Raw genomic sequence first — 24,416 nt, forward strand, 5'->3', positions numbered from 1 at the left:
CACAATACAGAAGACCTGATCAAAAGTCAAGAAGTTAAGTGGTTTGACATCAGTTCTCACAGTCAGTTACTCAGTTTCTGTGGAATCATCAATAGTTTCAGAGCATACATTTATAAGTGATTTTCTGTTCTCCTAATTTACAGCCTAATTAGTGAATAGGACTAATGATTTTTTTTTTAATTTGTAAATCTCTAGTAAGATTATTTTTCTCTTAATTTTCTTTCTGATGTTTCTAAGAAGAACTCGGCATTTTCTTATTTTCCCATATTTCCAAGTCAAGCATAATTATTTTGAAAAAGTACTTTTTAATTAAATCACTTTCATTTTAGGCCATCCATTTACCTGCTGAAACAATGAGAATAGTGCTGGAACGCTGCTACAATGATTTGCGCCTTCTCACTGTGCCCAGTAAAACCCTGAAACTTGAAGGGTTTTTTAGAAGTAACAAGGTATGTCTTTTATTTTTCTGTTACTATTTTCTATACTGCTCTTCACCATTTGTCTGAAATTTTACCTTTTAAATTCTCACATCCTTCCAGTAATTACCTATCTTTATAGTCAGGTCAGGTCATGCTTCTTTGTCTTCTAAGTGAATCTTGCTAGTTCTCCTCTTTGCCTTGTTCATGTGCCACCCCAACATGTAGTGTTTTCCCCCTTCTCCCTACATTTATTTTTCGAGCCCCCGATTAGTCGGGCCTCTCTGGTGGAACCTTGCTGACTGGTTCTGGTCACAATGATTATGTCCTCTGAATTTTGTTCATTCTTGAGCTTCTCCCATAAAGCGGTACTTCATGGTGAGTCTGAAGCATGCCTAGAGTACAGACAATTCTTATCTTGGGTTCACTCCATGTTATTCCCTTTGCTATTTGTTATTCCCTTTGTTATTCCCTATCTCTAGAAGGAAAGAGAAAGTTCATGTTGGTCTTTTTGTGGCATCTCTTGGTATCATTATGTTTCCATCATATCATTTTTCATGTGTTTTTATTCTTAATGCTATTGGTTTACTCTGGATAAACTGTAGCAAAATTTCCTCGATTACCATCTTTTATTTATCACCATTTCCAGTCTCTCTCATCTTAGGAAAGATTGATCTTTTATAACATCTAGCTCTTTTTTTATATATTGTTTTATCAATTTTGACATGTAATTTTTATTCACCTGTAGTTTCTTCCAGTACTTCTGTGTGGTATTTGTATATAACATTAAAATATCTAATCTACCCTAATACTGTTTTAGGGTAAGGAGTGGAAAGGATCTAACTTAATTTTTTTCCTTAAATGGTTAGCTTATAGCCCTCATTTATAACATTTATTGAATAACATTTATACAAAACTCAAAATGCTATTCATAATTGCAAGATACATATATATATGCATTTCACTTTTTAAAATTTTATTATAGAAAATTTCAAACATACACAGAAGTGCAGAAAATAGTATAATGAACCCTTATGTACTTATCACCCAGCTTCTATAATTATTAAGTCTTGATTCATCTATATTTAACTAACTACTTCCCCTAGATTATTTCAGAAACATCCCCAGCATCATATCATTTCATCTATAAACAATGAGTATATATATATCTATAAGATGAGAACTTTTAAAAACATAGCCACAATTACATTGTTACACCTAAAAAATTAACAGAAATGCCTTAGTATTAACCAATATCTAGTCAGTGTTCAGATTTCCCTGATCATCTTAAAAAATTTTTTTCAGTGAAATTTGCTCAAATCAGAATCTGAATAAAGTCCTTAATATCTCTTAAGTTTGTTTTAGTCTAAAGCTTTCCCTTTATGTTTGTTTCCTTGCAATTTATTTGCTATAGAATCAAGTCGTTTGTCCATAAAATTTTTTATACAACTTGGATTTTGGTGTTGCATTGCCAAGATGTTTTTATGAATGTTCCAGTAAGCAAGAGATTTGGCAGGCACACACACATGTGTGTGCCCCATCTATCTTAGCACAGTTTACGGCCAGTTACAAGGAGATATGAACATAAAGTTTATTAGTCTCCTAAAACGATATATATATATATGTCCTTTAGAAACATTATCATCTCAAAATTTTATAATCTATTGTGCACTGTCTTATATTGATGTGATGCTATTCTTATAGTGAATGAGATTGTCCCCAAAATTAATGATGTAATGTAACTGTTAAACTTACTGTTTAGGTGTTTGTTGAAAGTTCTGAGACTTTGGATTACCAGATGGCCTTTACAGACTCTCATTTATGGAAACTCCTGGATCGGCATGCAAATACAATCAGATTATTTGTTTTGCTACCTGAACAATCTCCAGGATCTTACTCCAAAAGGACAGCATACCAGAAAGCTGGGGGTGACTCTGGGAACGTGGATGATGACTGTGAAAGAGTCAAAGGACCTGCAGGGAGCCTAAAGTCTGTGGAAGCTATTCTAGAAGAAAGCACTGAAAAACTCAAAAGCTTGTCACTGCAACAGCAGCAGGAGGGAGATAATGGGGACAGCAGCAAGAGTACTGAGACAAGTGACTTCGAAAACATTGAATCACCTCTCAATGAGAGGGACTCCTCAGCCTCAGTGGATAATAGAGAACTTGAACAGCATATGCAGACTTCTGATCCTGAACATTTTCAGTCTGAAGAGCGATCAGATTCAGATGTGAATAATGACAGGAGTACAAGTTCAGTGGACAGTGATATTCTTAGCTCGAGTCATAGCAGTGATACTTTGTGCAATGCAGATAATGCTCAGATCCCTTTGGCTAATGGACTTGACTCTCACAGCATCACGAGTAGTAGAAGAACGAAAGCGAACGAAGGGAAGAAGGAGACATGGGACACAGCAGAAGAAGACTCTGGAACAGACAGTGAATATGATGAGAGTGGCAAGAGTAGGGGAGAAGTACAGTACATGTATTTCAAGGCAGAGCCCTATGCTGCAGACGAAGGTTCTGGGGAAGGACATAAATGTATGTACTTTAAAGAAAAAGGCTGCTTCCTGAAACAACCTCAATTCTTTTTTATCCGTTCATTTAAATTTTTAGTTGAGAAGAATCAGCTAAGAGAGATGCTTTGTCCTAAGATTATCTGTAGCATCCTGGATTATAAGATTATCCTCTCTCTTCTTTGCTTTCATTTTTGATGCAGTTGTAGTGAGCAGTGTTCTTAGACCTGTGCTGGAATGATGTCCAGACTGGTGAGATGATTTTTAAAAAAGAAATTAAGAATATCTTTAAAGGAAAGAAGTATAATAGCAGTACAAAATTTTAAAAAGGAAAAGAAATAGTTTAAATAGCAAATAATATACAAAAAAAGGCCAGGTACTTTAGAAAATTTTTTATTCGGTGCCTAGAAAAATTTTCAATTTGTGCATTCCTTCCCTTTCCTCCATTACCTACTCCAAGGTACGCCATTCCTACACCCCCTAAAAAGTACATAACTAACTGGGAAAGTCAGAGAAAGAAAAGGGACCTTTTCCCCCACATTTCTTTGAAGGAAGCCTCAGGCATATAAACTAGAAGTGCTGAATTGTATAATCTCAAAATGGAAGTGATTTGGGCACTTGGACAAACAACAACAAAAGCATAACATTGTATGAGACTCAATAAAAGAATTCATAAAATATCAAACTAAAACCAGCCAGAGAATTAGCAGGACAAACAGGTGCAAGATACAAAATATTTCTTCAAGTATAAAAGGGAAATAGCTGAAAACCTAAATACTTTGCATTAGTAAAGTATTTGCATTAGGGCAAATATTAATATTACCCCTTATATTTTTATATTTTAGTTTTCAAGACACTTCTTTGTTCTCATTTGAAGCTTCTCTGAGATTAATAAAATAGACATTGATATCCTCTGATGAGAAAACTGAAACTCATAGAGGGTGAATGACTTTCCCAAAAATACATATATGGCTAGTAACTAGTGGGACCATTACTAAAGGTTACAGCTCTGGTATGAAAGCACTTGCTCCTATTACTTTGTAAGAGAGTCCCACTCTTCATCTCTCCATTTGTATGCCTCCACAACTATTATTTCCTGAATATAAGCTGTAACTAGGCCCTATGTATTTGTTAGAAGTAGGGATGATTAAAGTGCAGCATTATGCTTCATCTCATGGGGAGAAGGTGCACAGAAAAACCACTATATTAGTTAAATGCTATGATGCTTATAGTCTCAAAATTGGATCTTTTAAAAGGAAGTGATAGAAATTATGAAATCAGTAGTAAAAATACATAAGTTTTTGTTTTTAAGTAGGTTCAAAAACAGCATAATTATTTGACATCCATACCTATATCTTACAGAAACTCAAGTGGGAAAATGTGGATTGGTAGATTAAAATAGAGACAGAGAAACTCTATTATAGTAATAATTTATTTAAATTTTCATGGGTTTTTTTTTTTCTTACAGCTCTCATTAACATGTTATTTTATTTAGTTCTCAGCAGCTGTGTGAAATTGATATTGTTAAACATAACTCACAGATGAAGAAACTGGCTCATACAAGTTAAATCATTTGCCTGAGGTCACACAGTAGGTCACTCTGCTGGGATCAGATTCAAGTATTCCAGTTGCAAGCCTGGTACTCATTTCTCCACCTTCTCACTGCTAGCCACTGTTTCTTTTCTCACATCATAGTAAAGATAGCTAGTACCTACACTGCTTTCTTATCATTCTCAACCCTTCAAGAGCATTGCAAAAATTAAAAATAGCTTCTCTTTGGAAAAAGGTTAGAAATTTCTTTCAAGGAGTTTGTTTTTGAATGATGTACTGGAAATTTGACTACATTCAACTGTAGGAAGGATTCAGTGGGGATATTTAGAATTATAGTTTGAAGGGTCTCATTTCCATCTTAAAATGGTTAATGGAATCTTTGCAAAGGAGCCTGCTGACCATTTTAACCTTTTTAGAAATACATTGTGGGCTAATTTACTAGCATTCATGGATATAGTAAAACATGTGAGGAAGAGAAATCATTTTCTACGAATTATTTAAGTGTTCAGAAGCTATACAGAAGGTTGTTTGAAAAGAAAAGGTGAAAACCCTGCAAAGTGTCTTTCCATGTTTAACAAACTGGCTTAGGGGAAAGGGAATGGGGATGATAGCCAGCAGCCAGGTGTTTCAGGAGTCGGTACTACGACTGCTTCGTCAAGTTCCACAGGGATCTGAAAGTAGCTGCTTGGGAAATGTGGATGACAAGTAACAATACAGATTCTTTAGAATGATGAAATGGCAAAGTAGAATGGGTAAACGGAGAATTTGATACCTGAAGAGTGGTATGCCCTACACTGTATAGGCAATTCATTTAGGTAATAACCAAATAACACTTAAAATGATGGTCTTGAAGCAATTAGTTATAATCCAGGAATTATTTCAGGGAGTACTTATAGACCTCTTTGAAAATACTGTCCCAGTGTGACCTAGTTGTAATCTGCAGGCAGTAGGGTATAAATAGGAAGACCAGAGAAATAAAAATGGTCATGTATTTGTACTGAAACTTCTTTGTACAATTTTGGTTACCGCCTCTTTCAAGAAATACATAAAAGAATGAAAAAAGAAAGCTTTTGAGGGCACTGTAATGTTGCAGCTGTGAAGAGACTGAGCTCTTCTGTATGAAGGCATAGATAGGAAAATCGATATGATGGTGTTCTGTGAAACCACTAAATGATTATAGCTCGTCAATTAACACTTTGTCAGTGCTGTGTTAAGCATTTTGCATGTATTGACCTAAAAACACATTATGAGATGTAAAGATTGTTATCTTTGTTTTATTTATTTATTTATTTATTTTTTTAATCTTTGTTTTATAATAGAGATCACTGAAGTTCAGAGAAATTAGTCGAAGTCACAAATCTAATATGTGAAGGGGAACAAGAACTTCATTCCAGCCAGGCCATCTAACTCCAGAACACTTGGTTCTAATCACCATATTGGACTATATCAATAACCAACGAACATTCATGTCTTTCTGTGATACAGCATTACTAGGAGTTACGAGAAAAACCAAAATGGCAGTGATAGCTTTTGAGTAATGCCTTAGAATGTACTACATTTTTTGAACAGTAGTCAATGAGACTGGGTAATAATCCCATGAGGAAACTAAGGCTCAGAGATTGGATAAGTACCTATAGCCATTTATCAGACCAAAGTGGCAAAACTGAAATCCAGCCATAGGCTGCTCATTTCTAATCAAGAAGTTTTTTCATTACTCCCTTCTCTCAAGAAATTTAACCCCTCTCTGGTTAATAAATAGAGGTTTGTTTGCCAAAAGCTAGATTGCTAATATGTAGGGACATTCCTTAAAGCTTAGAAATAGACATTTTAAACAAAGTAAAAGATATACTGCCTCAGAAGGTATATACAGTAAATAAAGTTCATCACTGTATGTTTTCTGCTAATTCATACTTATCACATTTTCTCTAGTGAACCAGTATTTTATTACTGGGGAAGTAGTAAATAGACATTGTTTGAAAAATCCATTCAGAAAAATTCATCAGTCCTAGTTGGGATGACTTGGAAATGGAAACCAAGACTATATAAAGGTTGCATCCTTGACCTTTCATGTAAATTTCACAGGAAACTTGTGGTCTGCCTACAGAGCGCCTTAGGGCCGCGTGAGCCTGAGACTCTCTGGCAGCTTTTGCATTTGGCACTGTCTTGTGAAAGAAAGAGGTAACTAGTGATGTTTTTGCTCTTTAATGGAATATGAAGATCAGCGTAAGAAATATATTCCAGAAGTATTGTCAAGAGTATATTCCAAAAGTATCATCATGAATGGCTTATAAAATAAAGGACAAAGATTAAAATAATAAGCATTAGAAAAATAAAGCACATCAAGGATAATCCTATTATAATGCAAAAGAAAGTGAAAGTGAAGTCTCTCAGTCGTCTGACTCTTTATGACCCCATGGGCTGTAGCCTACCAGGCTCCTCTGTCCATGGAATTTTCCAGGCAAGAATACTGGAGTGGGTTGCCATTTCCTTCTCCAGGGGATCTTCCCAACCCAGGGATTGAACCCGGGTCTTCTGCATAGTAGGCAGACACTTTACCATCTGAGCCACCAGGGAAGTCCATATTATAATGCAAAGAGAGCTTAAATTGAAGCTTAGAGGAGGTTGGCAGTTTCTGATCCATGTAAGTGTTTCTGTTATAGTCCAGCCAAGCACAGGATAAGACAGACATCTTTGTATGCTAGTCTTGACATTTTTAGTAGAAATCCCAGAACTAGATTTACTAATTTATTAGTAAATCTAAAAAATTAGATTTTGAGGTTATTACTATTATGAAACTATTCTAAAAGCATGCTTAACTTATTAACCTCACTGAATTGACAGTAAGATACTATGAGATCGGTACTGTTATTATCTCCATTTTTCAAATGACAAAATGCAGGTACAGAGGCTGGTGACTTGCTCTGTGCCTTGACAGCCAGTAAGGACGCAGAAGAGGCAGGGGTGAAACGCAGCCGGAGCCTGCCCTGCTGCTGTGTAGGCCTAGAAATGTATGGATTTGAGAAAAATTTCTGAAAGTATGATTTTTAAATTAGTGACCAAAATGAGTAAGCAAATATCTCAGAATATTTAAAGCTGTCAGATTATACGTAGCATATGCTCTGTGTCCATGTCCGTTGAATGTAGTATGTTAGCTGAAAGTCAAATAATGGAAAGGGGTGCTCTTTCCTGCTCATAGTGTGGTTGGCAATCTATAATCTGCTCTGTTTATACTCTTAGGAGGTTTCTTTTACATTTTTGTTTCTGTTTTTTTGTGTGTGTCTGTGTGCTTAGGGTTGATGGTGCATGTTGACAAAAGAATTACTCTGGCCACTTTCAAACAACACTTAGAGCCCTTTGTTGGAGTTTTGTCCTCTCACTTCAAGGTCTTTCGTGTGTACGCCAGCAATCAAGAGTTTGAGAGCGTCCGGCTGAATGAGACACTTTCATCGTTTTCAGATGACAATAAGGTTGATAAAAAATAATTCTGAATAATTAGAGTCTGTTTTAAATGATAGATTTGGGAACATCTTACACTACTTCCAAGTAAGGTGAAATAGATACCCTAAAAGGATTATTTAGTGATTATTGGGTTTTTTGGTTACTGTTTTCTCCATTCATCTAACAAACATTTGTTAAATGTTAACTGTGTGTCAGTTACTATTCTAGGCATTGGGGAATCAGAGGTAAAAGATATACCTGTTCTCAAGCAACCCAGAATCTAGAGAATTGGGGGGAGAATTCTAAACAGTTGAGGTGAGAAAAGGTAGTTTATTCTACTGAGACAGTACATCTTTTAAAAAGTGTGTTTAATTTATAGATTACAATTAGACTGGGAAGAGCACTTAAAAAAGGAGAATACAGAGTTAAAGTGTACCAGCTTCTAGTCAATGAACAAGAGGTAAGTAACATCCTTACAAGCAATGTAAGGTCACTTTGGGTAGTTATTAAAAACATGCAGTGTACAGATTTTATTACTGGACATTTCTTTTTGTCTCTCTAAAGAAGGAAAGGGCTTTCCCGGTGGCTCAAACAATAAAGAACCCACCTGCAATGTGGGAGACCTGGGTTTGATCCCTGGGTTGGGAAGATCCCCTGGAGGAGGGCATGGCAACCCACTCCAGTGTTTTTGCCTGGAGAATCCCCATGGACAGAGGGGCCTGGCAGGTTACAGTCTAAGGGGTTGCAAAGAGTCGGACACGACTAATCAGCTAAGCACAGCACAACACACAGGAGGAATATTTCTTTCTAGGGAATGTTTCAGTTGTGCAGGCCATACTATGTCTGTTGCAACTACTCTGTGCTGCCGTTATAGCTCAGAAACAGACATAGGCAATACATAAGCCTGCAGCAGTGACTTCCTTGCAGTAAAATGTCACTCAGAAAAACAGGCACCAGATCGTGGCCCTCAGACCATTTTTGTCATCCCCCTGATCTAATGTGTTGCTACAAATACTGGAATGGCGTACATTTTCTGCTTTTTAAAAGTGGATTTGTTCGTGCTTATTTTCTGGGAATGATTGTATAATGATACAGAAAGATGGCAGCTGACCTGTGGAGTGTATACTTTTTTTAGTTCAGAGTCATTTTTTAACTAGCATTATATTTAGTGCCTCTTTGTTCTCTGAGTGCTTACAAATATTAACTCCTTTAATCCTCATCAGTTAACTCTATTATAGAAGTACTATTATTCCCACTATATAGGTTAAGAAACAGAGGCGCAGAGAAGTTAAGTAACATGCCCAAGTTCATATTGCTCTTAAACAGTGGATTAAGAATCTAAACAGACTATGTTCTAGGGGAGTAATAAAATATCTTAGTTCCTGTGATATTTAAAATGGTGGTAAATACCCAGAAGAATAAGACAAAGGTGCTATTTTTAAGACATTTATAACATCTCAATGAAGACTTAGACAGATGTGAAAAACAGCAAATAAGCAGGTAATGTTTTCATAAAATGCCTTCATTTGTTCAACAAATATTTTATTAGGCATCAGTTATATCTTTTATGTGTGATTCATTACACTCATTTTGACTTATCTTTCTTTGAGTTTGGGGTTTGTGGATTCTGTATCTCTTTTGAGACAATTAATGGATGTATTTGAAAAATTAGTATTCATTTCCCTCATTTTACTCTATAAAAGTGATGATCATTGTACTATAAGAAGAGAAATATGAATGTGTTATCATATCTAATCTTCACAATGACTCTGAGGAAGATACTGTCCCCAGTTTACAGATGAGACAACTGAGGCACAGAAATGTTAAGTAAACTTGCTCATGATAACAGAGTTAGTAAGTAATGGAACCAAGATTTAAATCTAGGAAGACAGACTCCTAAACCCAGTCCCAGTAATTGTCACACTATAAAGTACACATAAAATATTTTGTTGATCCTCATTTTAATGTGTAATTCAGGTTGTAATTGTTTATCTTTACATTCCTAGCCATGCAAGTTTCTGCTAGATGCTGTTTTTGCTAAAGGAATGACTGTACGGCAATCAAAAGAGGAGTTAATTCCTCAACTCAGGGAGCAGTGTGGTTTAGAGCTCAGTATTGACAGGTAAAGTAAAATTACAGTGTCATCGCAGTTTGAAGAAAGACAGTGTGGTCAATTGACATGGATTAGTATGATTTCCTAAAATGAAGAATTTTAAATTCCTGTGCCATTCAGAATTTTGTACTGTAGATTAATATGTTAGAACTCACCAAATTGTTTAGGAATTGGTCTGAGCTTCCTCTGCAGGACACTTAATTTGATGTCTTGAAATCATTTCATTGTATTTTCCCAAAATTTTAATGAATAACCATTTGACTTTTGTATTTGAACATTTCATTTTTCCTTGATGTCAGATTCATGTTGCTTTTTTTAAGTTAAGAATTTCAGAGTATAGCAGCTTAAAATATCTTATCACACTTGTAGGTTTCGTCTAAGGAAAAAAACATGGAAGAATCCTGGCACTGTCTTTTTGGATTATCATATTTATGAAGAAGATATTAATATTTCCAGCAACTGGGAGGTTTTCCTTGAAGTTCTTGATGGTATTATCATTATTTTTGTGGAGAAATATCAGAAGTTCTCTAGAAATAATAGAAGCCTATAGCTTTTCTCAAGTAGTGAGCTGCTTCTATCTTTTCTCCGGGCCCCATTTGCCTTTTAAATGTTTCTTCTTTTCTCTAATTTTAAGAATATGAATTCCTTCTTTCAGGGAAGTTGCAATTGTGCAGTTGTATTTTTAGTACTTTTTACTGAAAGTAAAAATTTCTTAGCCATGTTTGTTTTTCAGTCTCTTTTCAGGGAAGTTGCAGTTTCAAAGTTGCATTTTTAGTACTTTTTATTGAAAGTAAAAGTTTCTTAGCCATGTTTATTTTTTAGTATCTTTTTTCATTTTGGATTATTTGCTTTGAGGATGTGCTATTAACTTTTCAGAAATTCAAAAATTTCAGAAGTACTAGTTTTCTAGGCTATCACAGAGTACCACAGACTGGGTGGCTTAAACAACAGAAATTTATTTTCTCACAGTTTTGGAGGCTGGCCATCTGAGATCAAGATGTTGTCAGGGTTAGTTCCTTCTGTTGGCCGTGAGGGAGAGTCTGCTCCATGCCTCTCTCCTCGTGGTGGTTTGTCAGCAGTCTCATGTTCCTTGGCTTGTAGGTAGATGCCTTGACAATGTCCTGATCTCTGCCTTCATCTTCACACTGTGTGCTCCATGGAGGAGTTCCTATCTGGGTCCCGGTTTCCCATATTATAAGGACATTAGTCATATTGGATTAGTACCTACCTCAATTGACCTCATTTAGCTTGATTACTGTTGTAAATTCCAAATAAGGTCACACACTGAGGTACTGAAGTTCAGGAGTTCAACATGCTTTGGTGGGGGACACAATTCAACCCATATAACCATGTAACAGTGACCTAGAAAAGCAATGTGTGTTACCAGTTATTCCTTCTCTGAGTATCTGGGGCCTTATAGAGTAATCCCTGTGTCTGGGTAGGCCAAGAAGAGATGAAGGACATAGATGTCACCCTTGTTAGGAAGGAATATATATTGGCGTAGATGAATTAGCCAGAATATGTCACTGGATGGTGGATCCTTGCATCAGTATCATTTCAGTATATATTTTAGCATCAAAGTGCTTGAGTAAGATTTAAGTCATGTGATTAAATCTAAGAAACATTGGCCTGTAATTTGCCAGACCCATGGTGCTGCAACAATAAAGACAGACCAGTGGTTGCCCTCGAGATGCACAGTGTATGGGAGAACCAGAACTACAAACCTGTAATTCCCAAAATGATAGGTGCTAAGAAACACATCAGTGCAATTGGCTCTTGTGTACATCAAAGAGAAAGGTGACAGTTGAGCTGGGTTTTGAAGAATCAGCCAGTTTGGGAGTAAAAGAGAAGGATTAATAATAGTTTGAGTGAAAAAAGAAGATAAAATGAAGGCTGTTTGATTATGATTTTAGATTGTGGGATGGTAGGAGCCAACAGAGGAGCAAAGATTAGAGATCCAAAGATGAGAGTAGTTGGGAGAGCAATGTCCAACAAGACTCACAAGAGAGTGAAATTAGGAGTCCTGGTGGAAGGAGAGCTTGCGGGGTTACAAATTCTCTTTTGAGACTGGAGGGGAGAGAGAGTATTTTATTCTGAAAAACTCCTTGGGATAACTGGTTTCTTTTATGCCTACTTTTTAAGAATAATGCTTGAAGGAAATCTTTTAGCTTTCGAGGCAATATAAGAAAAGGCATATTATGAATCTTTAGGGGTAAATAGAATGATGGCCTACTCTTGAATATTCTTAGGGGTGGAGAAGATGAAATCCATGTCACAACTTGCAGTTTTGTCAAGACGGTGGAGGCCTTCAGAGATGAAGTTGGATCCTTTCCAGGAGGTTGTGTTGGAAAGCAGTAGTGTTGATGAGTTGCGAGAGAAGGTAAACTCGTTTTAAACAAAATGAACTAGCATACATTTTTCTCTGTGTTGCATAAGAGAGAGCCTACGAAGTGAGTGCCAACTAAACTGATGTTTTGAGACATGGTACTTGCAGGTGGACGGGGGAGACAGTTCTACTACCTGCTTCCAAAAAATTTTATATCAAACATAAGTTACTTTGGAAAAAAATCAGAGCTATTTCTGTGTTCACAAGGTGAAAGGAAAATTACTTGTTTCAGCAAACTTGGTTTTTAGGTGAACTCATATAAAATGTTTCCTCTTAACAGCTTTATGAAATCAGTGGAATTCCTTTAGAAGATATTGAGTTTGCCAAGGTAAGACCCTAAGAGTGTTTAAATCTGGGTACTAGTGCTAAGTAAACATGGCCAACAGTGAAATTCATTCATTGTTTTTTCCTTAGGGTAGAGGAACTTTTCCCTGTGATATTTCTGTCCTTGATATTCATCAGGATTTGGACTGGAATCCCAAAGTTTCTACCCTGAATGTCTGGCCTCTTTATATCTGTGATGATGGTGCAGTCATATTTTATAGGTAACATTCCCAATGTTTTGGTTATTTCTAATGATACCACATTTTTGTTGTACATCTTATTTTTCATAAACAGCTTTATGATTGTTATAATATAGAATAGCCCTGACCAGTAGAAATACAATACAAGCCATATATTGCATTTTAAAATTTCTAGTTAGCCACATTTTTAAATGTAAAAAGGTAACATTATTTTAATAAGTATTTCTAACCTGCTATATCCAAAATATAATTATGACATGTAAAAACATAAAAATCATTTCTAAGATATTTTGCATTATTTTCCTTGTAGTCTTAGAAATATGTGTTTATAACACTTGCCACCCATCTCAATTTGGATCATACATACTTCAGTAGACACACATGGGTAGTGGCTACTGGATCTGTAGTTATATATAGAGAGAGGAGAAAGAGTAGTCATAGGAGCCTGGCAGATATGTGTTCAAATTTAGCTTTGTTATTCATTTACCTAGGTCCTCATCTGTAAAATGGCATCAGTAATGTCAGCCTTGTAAGATTTTATGAGAATTTGAAATACTGCATTTTAAAAAACTGGCCCAATGGCTGTTATAAATAGATGTTCAATAAATGATAGCCATTATTATACTAATAGTAACATGGAAATTATTCTATGCCATTTTTAGAAGTGAGTGCTGTGTTAACATAACACACTAGAAATCTAGGACATCTTAGTTTAAGTTATATAACTTAAGAGGTGACAGTCAGATTTTATTTTCTCATTGAGGAGCATTATAGCTTTTAAACTTAAATTAAAAGAGGCAGATGGCTATACTGGTCTAATGTGTCATTAATATTTTAAATGTAGGGATAGAACAGAAGAATTAATGGAGTTGACAGATGAGCAAAGAAATGAACTGATGAAAAAAGAAAGCAGTCGACTCCAGAAAACGGGACATCGTGTAACATACTCACCTCGGAAAGAGAAAGCACTAAAAATTTATCTGGATGGAGCACCAAATAAAGATCTAACTCAAGACTGACTGCCAGCGTAGCATTCTCCCTGGGGGATTTTGGGTTTAATTGGACGGTTCACTGCCGCTGTGTAGTGCCACGGTGACTGGACATGGTTGGGGGGAACCCAGTGACACCAGCACTGATTGGGTGGCCCTTCACCAGTCAGAAGCTCAGTGCCCGGTGGGCCACTGTTTTGACTTGGAATCATGTTGTGCACTATAGTCAAATGTACTGTAAAGTGAAAAGGGATGTGCAAAAAAACCAGAAAGTGAAACCTGCTACTAGAAAAGTGGGAAGGGGAATGAGTAAACTTCTTTTCTTGCGGACAGATGTGCACATAGCCGCTAGTAAAACCAGCCTCAAACAGGATGCTCATAGCTTAATAATAAAAGCTGTGCAAAGGCCATGAATGAATGAATTTTCTGTTTATTTCACTGATACACACATTACCTCATTGACAATTCAGAAGTAAATGCAACGTGTGTTGACTCTTGGAAAGCAGCAAAAACAGGAGCTGAAGAAAGAAAATCTTAGAACCAGCCATAACCCAGTAAAGAATCGTGAAGTTGTATTTTTATTTTTTTCATTTTTGGCAAAGTATTAAGAATATTATTCTGAAACATCAAAACATTTCCCTAGACCGCTCCCAGCAGGTGGCAGCTCAGATTGCTGCAGTGTTGTAATTATAACTGATTGTACGTAAGTTATGGATGTAGAGAATTTGTTTCACTCGTTCATTCAGCATGTAAATAAAATTGATCCTATTGAGTTATCATAATTGCAGTTCAACTATTTCCCATGGTTATTTCTTTTACATATCATTCATGATGTACATTTGTGTACATTGAGAGGTATAGCAGTCTATGTAAATGTAACCCTCAGTGAGGTTCCTCAGCACTGGGTCCCATACGATTGTATTTGCCCTTGTTAATGAGGTTTCTCTGTTCAGTGGCTTCAGTTTTTTTCCTTTTGTACATTTATTTTTGAAGTTTAACTTCAAGTTTGAATCTTCTAAAACCTTGTAAGTCCCAGTTTAATTTTTGGAGTTGACACGTAGTTACATGTAGCTTAACTTTGGGGAAACGTCTTAACATCGTGTTGAATAAAACTTGCTAGGAAGTCAGGTCATGGCACAGGCTAATACAGTCACCATGATTTCATTGCAGAGTCTGTTAGAATCAGCAAGTTTGCTAAATACAGCTATTCAGTGAACACAATTCTACGTCAATTTTGAAAATGCCATCTAATTTATAAAAATCAATAAAAAGGTTTTGGTAATACTTTTTCATGCCAGATGCTGTTTACAACAATGAACATGCCAATAAAACATTTGTTCATTCTGTGGTGTTATTTTAGTCATTAAACTTTTGTGGATGAAGAATCTGGGTTCAGAAGAGATTTGTTTTCTTTCAGGATAACATTTTGTAACATATTGAATAGTTCATTCTGTGATAATGTATGTTTACAGTAAAGTTCTCCTAAGAGAGGTGAAAAGATGTTAATATTTAGCTTTGGAGGATCCTGTCAATATTTCAAAATCAAAAATTTACCCTTTTTTCCCTTTTAAGAAAGAATTAAAAAACAGTATTAACAAATGTTGGTTGCAGTTTGAATATAATGATTGAGAATTCCATAATATCTTAAAAGTGTCCACAAGGGGGAGAAAAAATCTTTTCTAAGGTATTTTTGTGGCTAATTTTTATTCCATATAGACTATGTAGCATTCTGCTAAATTGAATGGCAGTACTATTCTGGGTTTGCATTAGTATACTTGATGGTATTCTCAGAGGAAACATTAAGCATTTGTAACAAGTTGTCTTTCAGATCACTTAGATTTTCTGGTGTAACATGATGGCTACTTGGTTCTAGTACAGGCCTGCTTACCTGGGATACAGGGGTTAGTAAATGTGGTTTCAGCTTTCAAGGACTGACTGGAACAGAGGAGACTGTTAACAGAATGGGCTTGGGGCCTGGTTTGGTTTGGTGTCCCTGTAAGAGTAATAGTAAACTTTGCATACTGCTCCTCATCCTGTGCCTTCTGCCCGTGTTTTGTTTGTTCGTGTTTGCTGCTTCTAATTGCAGGCATATTACAAACACCAAGAGTAAAGAAAATATATATTATAGAAAAGAAAAAGCTTTTTGCTCTTCAGTGCCTGATAGAAAACACCATGTTGCACTTTAAAAATCTCAATAGAAAGGGATGGTGATTTCAAACTGATTTGTGGCAATGGAAGCAGTCATTTGTGGTGAAGAGATTCTTGTGTCAGCCTCCTCAGAGAATCAAGTGAGCACCTCGAAGCCAAGGGACAGTGGAACCTGGTGATCACTCATCTACTGAGTCTTCTGAGGCTATGGCAGGCCACATGCAACAAAGTGTGACCCTGCCCCCCATGGCTTACGCCAAAGTTTTGAAGAGGTTTTACTGTGGGGCACATGAGTTTGTGTCAGCCAGGCACACTCAGTGAGAACCAAGTACTTGCATATCTGTGGCAGGGGCTGAAGGTCAGGGGTGAATTCTGGCCAAAGAAACAAGAGCTATGTTTTCACGACTCTGCCTTGGTTATTTAGCTGGTCGGTACAGAGGTTTGCTAGATAAACGTCTACTTCTCAAAACTAAATGTAAGGGATAGCAGTCCATAACAAGATAAGAAAGAGTGAGGGAACGAACTCTGTACTGCACAGTGTTTGGTCATCTCTTGTAAAGGAATGAAAAGTATCGATCCTTTAACTTTCTGAGAAAACGGGAGTGAATTCTGCCACCGTTAATTAGCTGTTGGTTGCCAGGCTGCACTGTTAAGAAGGGTATCTAGACTGAAAGGAGACAGCTACAGATTTCCGGCATGGTCCGAGCTTAAGAGTGCACAGTATCAGAGCACTGGAGTGTTACTGCTAAATCTGGAAGTGACCTGTGAATGTATGGAACACAATAAAATCTTTTATTCTGGTTCATTTGCTAGTTTTTCCTTTTCAACTGGCTGCTGCTCTTCTGAATTTTGTCCCTTTGTTTAGCATCAAAAATAACCAACTCTTGCACTTGTGACTTGCAAATTATAGTCTAGACAACATGGAATAGAAGACAATCTGAATTAGTAAGTTTTTTTTTTTTTACTAAATAAAAGTATTCCATCTAGATTCTAATTTTTGCAAAACAAATCAATATTTTGATCACTAGCAGTCAAAAGCCTTGTAGGGCCAAAAATCCTTAAATCCAAGGCAAAATTGTGTGCATGTATAGTTTTCTAGGGGTCTAGTAAATGCTTTTTTTAAAATCAGGTTTCCAAAGGAGTCCACCACCCAAATAAAGTTTGCAGCCCCATAGGCTTGGTGTACAGGACATCAGAAGATGCTCCTTCAGTGTCCTTTGTGGGGAAGGGGGCGCTGTGAGCATTGGTTAGATACAGTGTTAATTTTTGAAACTTTACTTTCAGAAACAATACTTGTAAAATTCATGAGTGCATTATATCAGGTTTAACCATTTAGAAAAGTTAGGAGGGCAAAAGAGTGCTGGGGAGAGGTGTTCTGCCCATCGCCCGTGATAGTACCACCACCTACTTCCCTCACTGGTCTAACGGGTCAGGGCCTGAGAATTTACCTCATCGGGGGATCATTAGTGGACCCCAGAACCTTGCCTTAAAGGTGAGTCCCATGCTCTGTCTCTGCTCCTTTGTTCACAACCTGTCCTTTCCACCAGTACAGAAGGCATGCTTCACGTTCGGCCTTTCATAATGCTGAAGTAACCAACTGAAGTATCACCTTGTTGAGATACGAATAGTAGAGTGGTTCTGTTTTTCCAGTAACTACCTGCTGTGTTTTATTGAATACAGTTTCACACTGGAAGAGGACTCTCGGTGCAGTTCTATAACTTTTAAGTCACTTTGCATTATTCGAACAAGCAAGTTTTTCAGTCATTTGATTCAAAGGTCTCCACCCCTCAACACACGCACAGTGCCTGCTGGATGTGATACTCTCTGCTTAGAAAGGGAAGGAGGCAGTGGTCAACACTCCCACTCCCCACTGGCTTTTAATGCACTAGCTCTATGGATGGTGGAAAAGGTAAGGAAAAGGGCAAAGAGCAGCCTCCTGTTGGTGGTGGTGAGGTTACTGTCACACACACGTACATCCCATTATGGTTTATCACAGGATATTAAAGTTTGTTGTGCTATACAGTAGGACTTTGTTGTTTATCCATTCTATATATACCAATTAGCATCTGCTAATCTTAAACTCCCAGTCCTTGCCCTACTCCCCTCCTCCTGGCAATCACCAGTCTATTCTCTATGTCCATGATTCTGTTTCATAGACAAGTTCATTTATGTCATATTTTAGATCCCACATCTAAGTGATACAGTATTTGTCTTTCTGACTTAATTACGACTATTTCTAGTTGCATCCATGTTAGTTTTATTGCCTCTGCCTCATAGGAAGTCAGATAGAGAAATAACCTGTTTTCCAAACACGGTGGTCTTCCAAAAGGGGATTTCTTACCAGCTCTTTTGTCATCTTATGTGGGGCGATTGAGCTGCTGCTGCAGCAGCAACACCTCTCAGCAGTCTCTCGGCTCTCTGCCTTTAGAAACCCGGTCTGACTATCAAAACATAATCTCTAATCTAGTCGGCTTTCTTGACTCTGGTGGGGATGCACAGACCCCAGGAGTACTTCCTGCCCCTTGTCCCACTCTTCCACCACAGCAGACCACCTTGTTTCTCTTTTCAGCTCTCATCCTTCTGCCCTACACTCCCTTTGTCCTGAGTGTGTCAAAAGCCCAAAGAAACAGGGTAGGGAGGCTGGAAACCACTTGGAGGAGTAAAAAGAGGGAGCAGGAAGACAATATGAAGAGGAAGCTGGGAAGAATCAGCAGCAATCATTTTTGTTCTATTATACTCCTCCTCAGTCTAAGACTTGGGTGGGTGGACAAACCAGCCACTCACCTATGCAGAAGGTGGGGCTCAGACGCAAGAGCTTGTACCAAACGCCCAAACACTTTATTTCTAAATTTGCTTTCCGCTTGCAGGCTGGAAAGTAGGTGGGTTGGGATTCATAAAGCTGTATTTCGTTTGCCTTTTGCTTGTTTTTTCATTTCAAACAACATAGACTAACAGCACTTTATCTGTCTTGTTCGTGGTTGACTTTAGAAGGAATCCAGAAATAGCTGACAGCAGGACTGCTTTCCTTCTCAACGAATTCAAGGGGACCCACACATTTATCATTCTGTGGTAAGGAGAATAACAGCCCCCAAAAGATATTCATATCCTAAACCCCAGACCCTGTGAATACTTGCCTTACGTGATAGTTTGGTACTCACATCTTCCTGCCTAACCTTTCCTATTCCTTCTGCCCTTCTGAGAAACTGTCATCTTTGAAAATCAGTTCCCATGCTGCTTCCCTTTCTGGGAAGGGTAAGCAGGACGATGCCAGTACCAAACTCCACTACCCTTTATACATTCCACTTAGAATCATGAGTCAAGATATACTAGCTACTTGAGTCAAGCCTCTCATGTTGTTACATTTTTGTGGCTATGATGACAAAGAAGAACAAGATAACATACCTGCATATAAGCTCCAGGAGACAGGAACCTGGTTTTATCTCATGTATCACCGTCTCCCTGACACCTTACATAGGGCCTGACATTTAGTAGGCACTCAATAAATTTTTGGATGAAGTAATTTTTAGCCTCTTCTCCAAATGCTCAGTTTACCTCACCTCCCAGCCACTGTGCATTACTTGCAGTTACCCTTCTATACCATCCCTCCTCTTTGCCTGCCTCTACCTGTGGCCCAAAATGCCCTTTCCTATTCCTTCTGCCCTCCTAAGCAACTATCATCTTCGAAAGCCAGTTCCCACCCTGCTTCTCCCAAGCCATGTGCTCCTTCAGGCTCCTGTGACACTGCAGATATCGGGTTGATGGCTTGCTTTCTGTCAAAGCTGCATTCAGTGTATCTCCCTCACTAGGCTGGGATACCTTCAGGGAAGGGGCCCTGTCTGGATCAACTTGATACCCCTGGGGCATATCACAGCACCTGGGCCTGAGTATCTGGTGAGTAATAAGGATGCAGAGTGGTCCTGATGATTGTTGACACTAAAGACAGAACGGCTGTATATCGCATCTTTAAATTATCAGTATATCCTGGGCATACTGTACTAGATAATTGTTTTTGTTTGATGTCTCTTCAGCTTTTTGAGTCTCCATTTCATCTGCTAAATGAAGAAAATACTCATGGGTTTAATGAAGATTAAACATGGGTAAATGAAGACAGATATGAATATACCATCTAATCTGGTGTCTATCACCCATATGTCACCCTGGCCTTCATATATAGTAGCTTTATCATTATGAATAAGGTCCCTGAAGATCTGTGTTCGGTCCAGAACTGCAGTTGATTAAAGCAGCCTCAGGGGCATGTGCTGTGTTGTGTGCTTAGCCGTTCAGTCTTGTCCGACTCTCTGCGACCCAATGGAGAGAGAAGCCTGGCGGGCTACAGTCCATGGGGATTCTCCAGGCAAGAATACTGGAGTGGTTGCTGTGTCCTCCTCTAGGGGATCTTCCCAACCCAGAGACTGAACCCAGGTCTCCCTCATTGCAGGCGAATTCTTCACCAGCTGAGCCACCAGAGAAGCCCAAGAATGCTGGAGTGAGTAGCCTCTCCTTCTCCAGGGGATCTTCCCGACCGAGGAATTGAACTGAGGTCTCCTGAATTGCAGGCAGATTCTTTACCAGCTGAGCTACCAGGGAAGCCCCAGAAGGGGCTTACAATTCCATTTACTCTTCCAGAGACAGTGAAGCACTGACACTCTTGAGGACTAATCCCCATCCAAAAATGGTTAACATTTCTAAAATATTTTGATGCTTCAATTGCCTGGAAATTTTGCCTTATGGAGGAGTTTTTTTTTTTCCTTTTTGGACAATGCAGTTCATTTTTATTTTTTCTGGCTGGAAGGGTTTTCTATTTAAAGTCAAAAGAAGTCCAAGAGTTACAAAAGAGTAGTTTAAGTGATTTATGCTTGGTTTCTAAATGCAACATATGTGTTTATACATAATTTAAAACTCAAAGAAAGCATGCTTATACAATTGTGACTTTAACATTTAATAATTCTGGATGCATACATGATGGAAACAGTCTATGACACCTGAAAATATCATTTATGGAACCGCATACAATTCAGTGCTCTCAGCTTGGATATTACAACCATATTTCATAGAGCCTTGCTTGGTTTGATTTTCTCCATGTGGCTGATCATGGTCCTCAGTTGTTGGTAAGTGATTTTACAAATTTCATTTATAATCCTGGCCCTACGACTACCTAAGTACTGTTTCTGGCAAGTTAACCTATATTATGCTGCAGTCATGTGTACCTTCAAAGCTACTGACATGACTGAGTGCCACAGGGGGCCGTGTTAGTACTTTCTGTCTCCATGAGAATGACAGCCACCCCACAGCGCTGGGCCTGTTGTATTTCTAACAGTAGAAGTTTAACCTTACAGGGATATGTGAACCAGTCTGACTTTAGTTCCAGATGTGCCTCAGAAAAAAAGGGAAAAAAAATCTCATCCTCCTTACAGGGGGGACTTTTGGCACACGGAAGCTGATGGGGAGCAGTAGGGTGAGCACGGAGCATGGAGTCACACCTGGGCAATCTGCTCTGGTCTTCACGAGCTGTGTGACCTGGGCAAGCAAGATGACATCTCTGAGCCTCCGAGATCCTGACCAATGGGGAGACCAACATCGCCCTTCAGCAGGCTGGGTGAGAGGACGTGGACTGCTGCCCTGGCACAGAGGTAGGAGCTGAGTAACACTGCTGAGAGGACGAATGCAGGCAACGCGGAGGACATCTCGCCTGCAGCAGCTCAGGGCAGCGCGTGCCTATGCCCACGGCGGGAACAGCATGACAGATTCACTGGTTGCATTTTCACAGGTTTTCGTTTGCAAAGCAGGGCATCCTTCTCCACGTGTCTGAGAGTCCACATTCCCCTAAAACCCATCATGGGGAAATTCTGCATCCTCTTCCATCCCCTCCCCCCTCCAACAACGCTCAAGGCAATGTCATACAAAACAAAACGTGCCATCTGCCAACCAGCAGAGGCGGAGCCGCCAATACTTTGGACCAGTTTAGCAGCCCTGTTGTTCTGCTTCAGCCTCCCACACCCCAGTATTCCCCGGGCACCAGAGCTGTGATGATGCACAGCGGGGCAGGGCGTGCTGGACAAGGGTGCAGCCCCTCATGTTGTTTCAAGCCAGAAGGAAAATGGACTGGGAAGAGGCCACGGAAAAAAGCCTGGTGAGCCCACACCTAGGGACACAGCTGGGGAAATAAATTAGCTACATCTATTGCACGTCTACCCACACAACAGGCCTGGGTCTAAATCTCCTCTCCCTCCAGCTGCTCAGAGGCAGCCCCGGGCTCCCCGAGAGCCATCTCCACTGACAGGCTCCTCTCCAGGTTCTCCAGCTCCCGGCGCACCTCCTCCATGAAGCCGCCATCTTCATACTCATCAGGGGCCTCTCTGGGCACCAGGCTCTCCCCGTCCTCGTCACGGCCCCCGATGAAAGTGGGCTTGCACACATACACCAGGCTGTGGCTGTGGAGGGAGAAATCGGGAGCCCCTCAAACTAAGGCACGACCCCAGCTCAACCTCCCCTAACCCTTGCCTTCAAACACGCTGATGGAGGGTCACCCGTGACAGGTGTCCTCAAAGGGCAGCTCTCCCGTGTCTAGCGCAGGTCTGTCCTCCTTTGACTGACCTGCTGGGGCAACCCAAGGACTCCGAGGTCTGACCGCTTACAGCCCCCTGCCTGCCCAGGCCCCCAAGGCAGAAGCAGCCCCTGACAGCTCACCCGCTGTGCCCATGGGGAGCCCTGGGCCACGTGGGTTGGGCCCAGAGTCCTATCTGCCTGCCCAGCCACCCTGGATTCTGCTGGGAAAGAAGGCAGAGCAGCGGCCGCTGAGTGAGACGCACACTGATAAACCAGCCTCCAGCAGGCCGATGCCTTGCATTCCTCCGCGGCCTCTAACTCTGCTGGCCGCTGTCCCGGGTCCCCTCCTTCCTCTCTGGCTGCACCTTCTGTCTCCTCTGCCCTCTTCTTCTCTGGTCATCGCCATGATGGGCCTGTGAGCCCTCCCCACCCAGTCTTTTTTGAAGGGCATCTACCCAGGAGGCTTCAACTCCCCACCTGGATGAGCCCAAACCTGTACCCTGGCCACACCTCCTGAGCCCTCATTCTAGAGATCGCTACTGGGCCCTCCATCTGGAAAACCCAAGGACACCTCAAACTAAACCTGTCTTAAATCCGCATCTCCCCCCAACTTCTGCTCCTGGGTCCCCGCTGGGTGGCACCCCCTCTGCTCTCGGCCCTCGACAGGAAGGGCAGGTGGGGGCCTCACCTATGGGGCTGGCAGAGGAGGCCACTGGCACATGGGCATCGGTCCAAAGCTCCATCGGGCTCCAGCTCCCAGGTGATGAGGTCCAGAAGCCGGCTGGCAGGGTCGTGGCAGAGTTCACCCTCCACGGGCAGGGGTGTGCACACAGGAAACAGCAGACCTAGAACCGGCCAAAAGTCACGTCTGCATGCCCAGCACCAGGCAGGCACCAAGAGAAGGATCAGAGAAATGGGGTGCAGCCCCCCACCTTCCACTGTGAATCCCAAAGTGAATCCCAAAGTAGGGGTTAGGATTGAAAACATGGAATGACAGGAAACAAGAATAGTAGCATGGCCTCAGGAGGGAACAAGCTGAAAAGGCTTGAGCAATTAGGACTGCCTGGAAGAGATAGGCTTATGCTGGGTTTTGAGGCCAGAGGTCTGAAGAAATTAAGACTGGAAAAGAGCAATGAAGTGTTTTTGGACAGGCAAGAATTACTGCAACAAAATACACATATATGTGTTCAAAGAAAAACAATCTGGAAGGATATAGATAAGACTTATCTGTACCTTCTAGTTTTCCGACACTGAAAATATATTTGTATAATTAAAATATGAAAAGTATGTGTGTGTGTATATATATAATATAAAAAGAAAACAGAAAAATAGAAAAAAAGGGGGGTGGGTACACAACCAACAAAGGCCTGAGGCTGGGCTGGGGAGAAAGGTTGAGGCAATGAGATTCCCAAAAGACCCGAGGAATGAGTGGAAAGAAAAGGAGGACAAGTAAACTGGACCCAGTGAAGGCCTTGGAAGGCCAACTGAAGGGTCTAATTGAAGTGACAGGACAGGAGCAGCCACTGCTCCCAGAGGAATGCTACCAGCGAGCCATGTCCCTGAAGAAAACTACTGGGGCAGCCGGCACCGGTGGACTGGGGTGGTGGAGGGGCTGGGGAAGGCCTTCAGAAATACCCGTGGCTGGGAGAGCACTGAGCCAGCCTCACCTGGCAGGGGTAGTGGAAAAGGGGGCCACTGGCAAGAAAGTGGGTGGGCCTGGGGATGAGAGGGGTAGGGTGCCCTCATCCACACATCGAGAGGTGTCCCTCCCTCAGGCTCATGCATCCTGA

The 24,416-nt window shown here is 40.0% G+C and overlaps 2 protein-coding genes and 1 non-coding gene across 7 annotated transcripts in view; 1 reads left to right on the forward strand and 2 right to left on the reverse strand.

The window, feature by feature from the left end:
* The window catches only part of USP47 (ubiquitin specific peptidase 47), a 100,043-nt gene extending 84,726 nt beyond the window's left edge, over positions 1-15,317 (forward strand). For all 5 annotated transcript variants that reach the window (XM_065944114.1, XM_065944110.1, XM_065944111.1 and 2 more), the window contains 10 exons: positions 330-449; positions 2,179-2,956; positions 7,774-7,949; positions 8,300-8,380; positions 9,927-10,042; positions 10,403-10,521; positions 12,283-12,413; positions 12,700-12,747; positions 12,834-12,964; positions 13,788-15,317. In XM_065944114.1, the coding sequence (XP_065800186.1) occupies positions 330-449; positions 2,179-2,956; positions 7,774-7,949; positions 8,300-8,380; positions 9,927-10,042; positions 10,403-10,521; positions 12,283-12,413; positions 12,700-12,747; positions 12,834-12,964; positions 13,788-13,962 (1,875 nt within the window). In that variant the 3' untranslated portion in view covers positions 13,963-15,317. The remainder of the gene's footprint in view (positions 1-329; positions 450-2,178; positions 2,957-7,773; positions 7,950-8,299; positions 8,381-9,926; positions 10,043-10,402; positions 10,522-12,282; positions 12,414-12,699; positions 12,748-12,833; positions 12,965-13,787) is intronic.
* Positions 6,985-7,056, reverse strand: TRNAS-ACU (transfer RNA serine (anticodon ACU)). Its single transcript has one exon. It is a non-coding gene; the product is annotated as a tRNA-Ser (tRNA).
* Positions 15,318-20,916: 5,599 nt separating the features above from the next.
* DKK3 (dickkopf WNT signaling pathway inhibitor 3) overlaps positions 20,917-24,416 on the reverse strand; it is a 50,622-nt gene continuing 47,122 nt past the window's right edge. Inside the window, exons 7-8 of the mRNA XM_065944115.1 lie at positions 23,315-23,471; positions 20,917-22,511 (exon numbers count right to left, since the gene is read on the reverse strand). Of these exons, the coding sequence (XP_065800187.1) occupies positions 22,292-22,511; positions 23,315-23,471 (377 nt within the window). The 3' untranslated portion in view covers positions 20,917-22,291. The remainder of the gene's footprint in view (positions 22,512-23,314; positions 23,472-24,416) is intronic.

This window comes from Muntiacus reevesi, chromosome 9 (genome assembly GCF_963930625.1).
Source record: "Muntiacus reevesi chromosome 9, mMunRee1.1, whole genome shotgun sequence".
Classification (NCBI taxonomy): domain Eukaryota; kingdom Metazoa; phylum Chordata; class Mammalia; order Artiodactyla; family Cervidae; genus Muntiacus; species Muntiacus reevesi.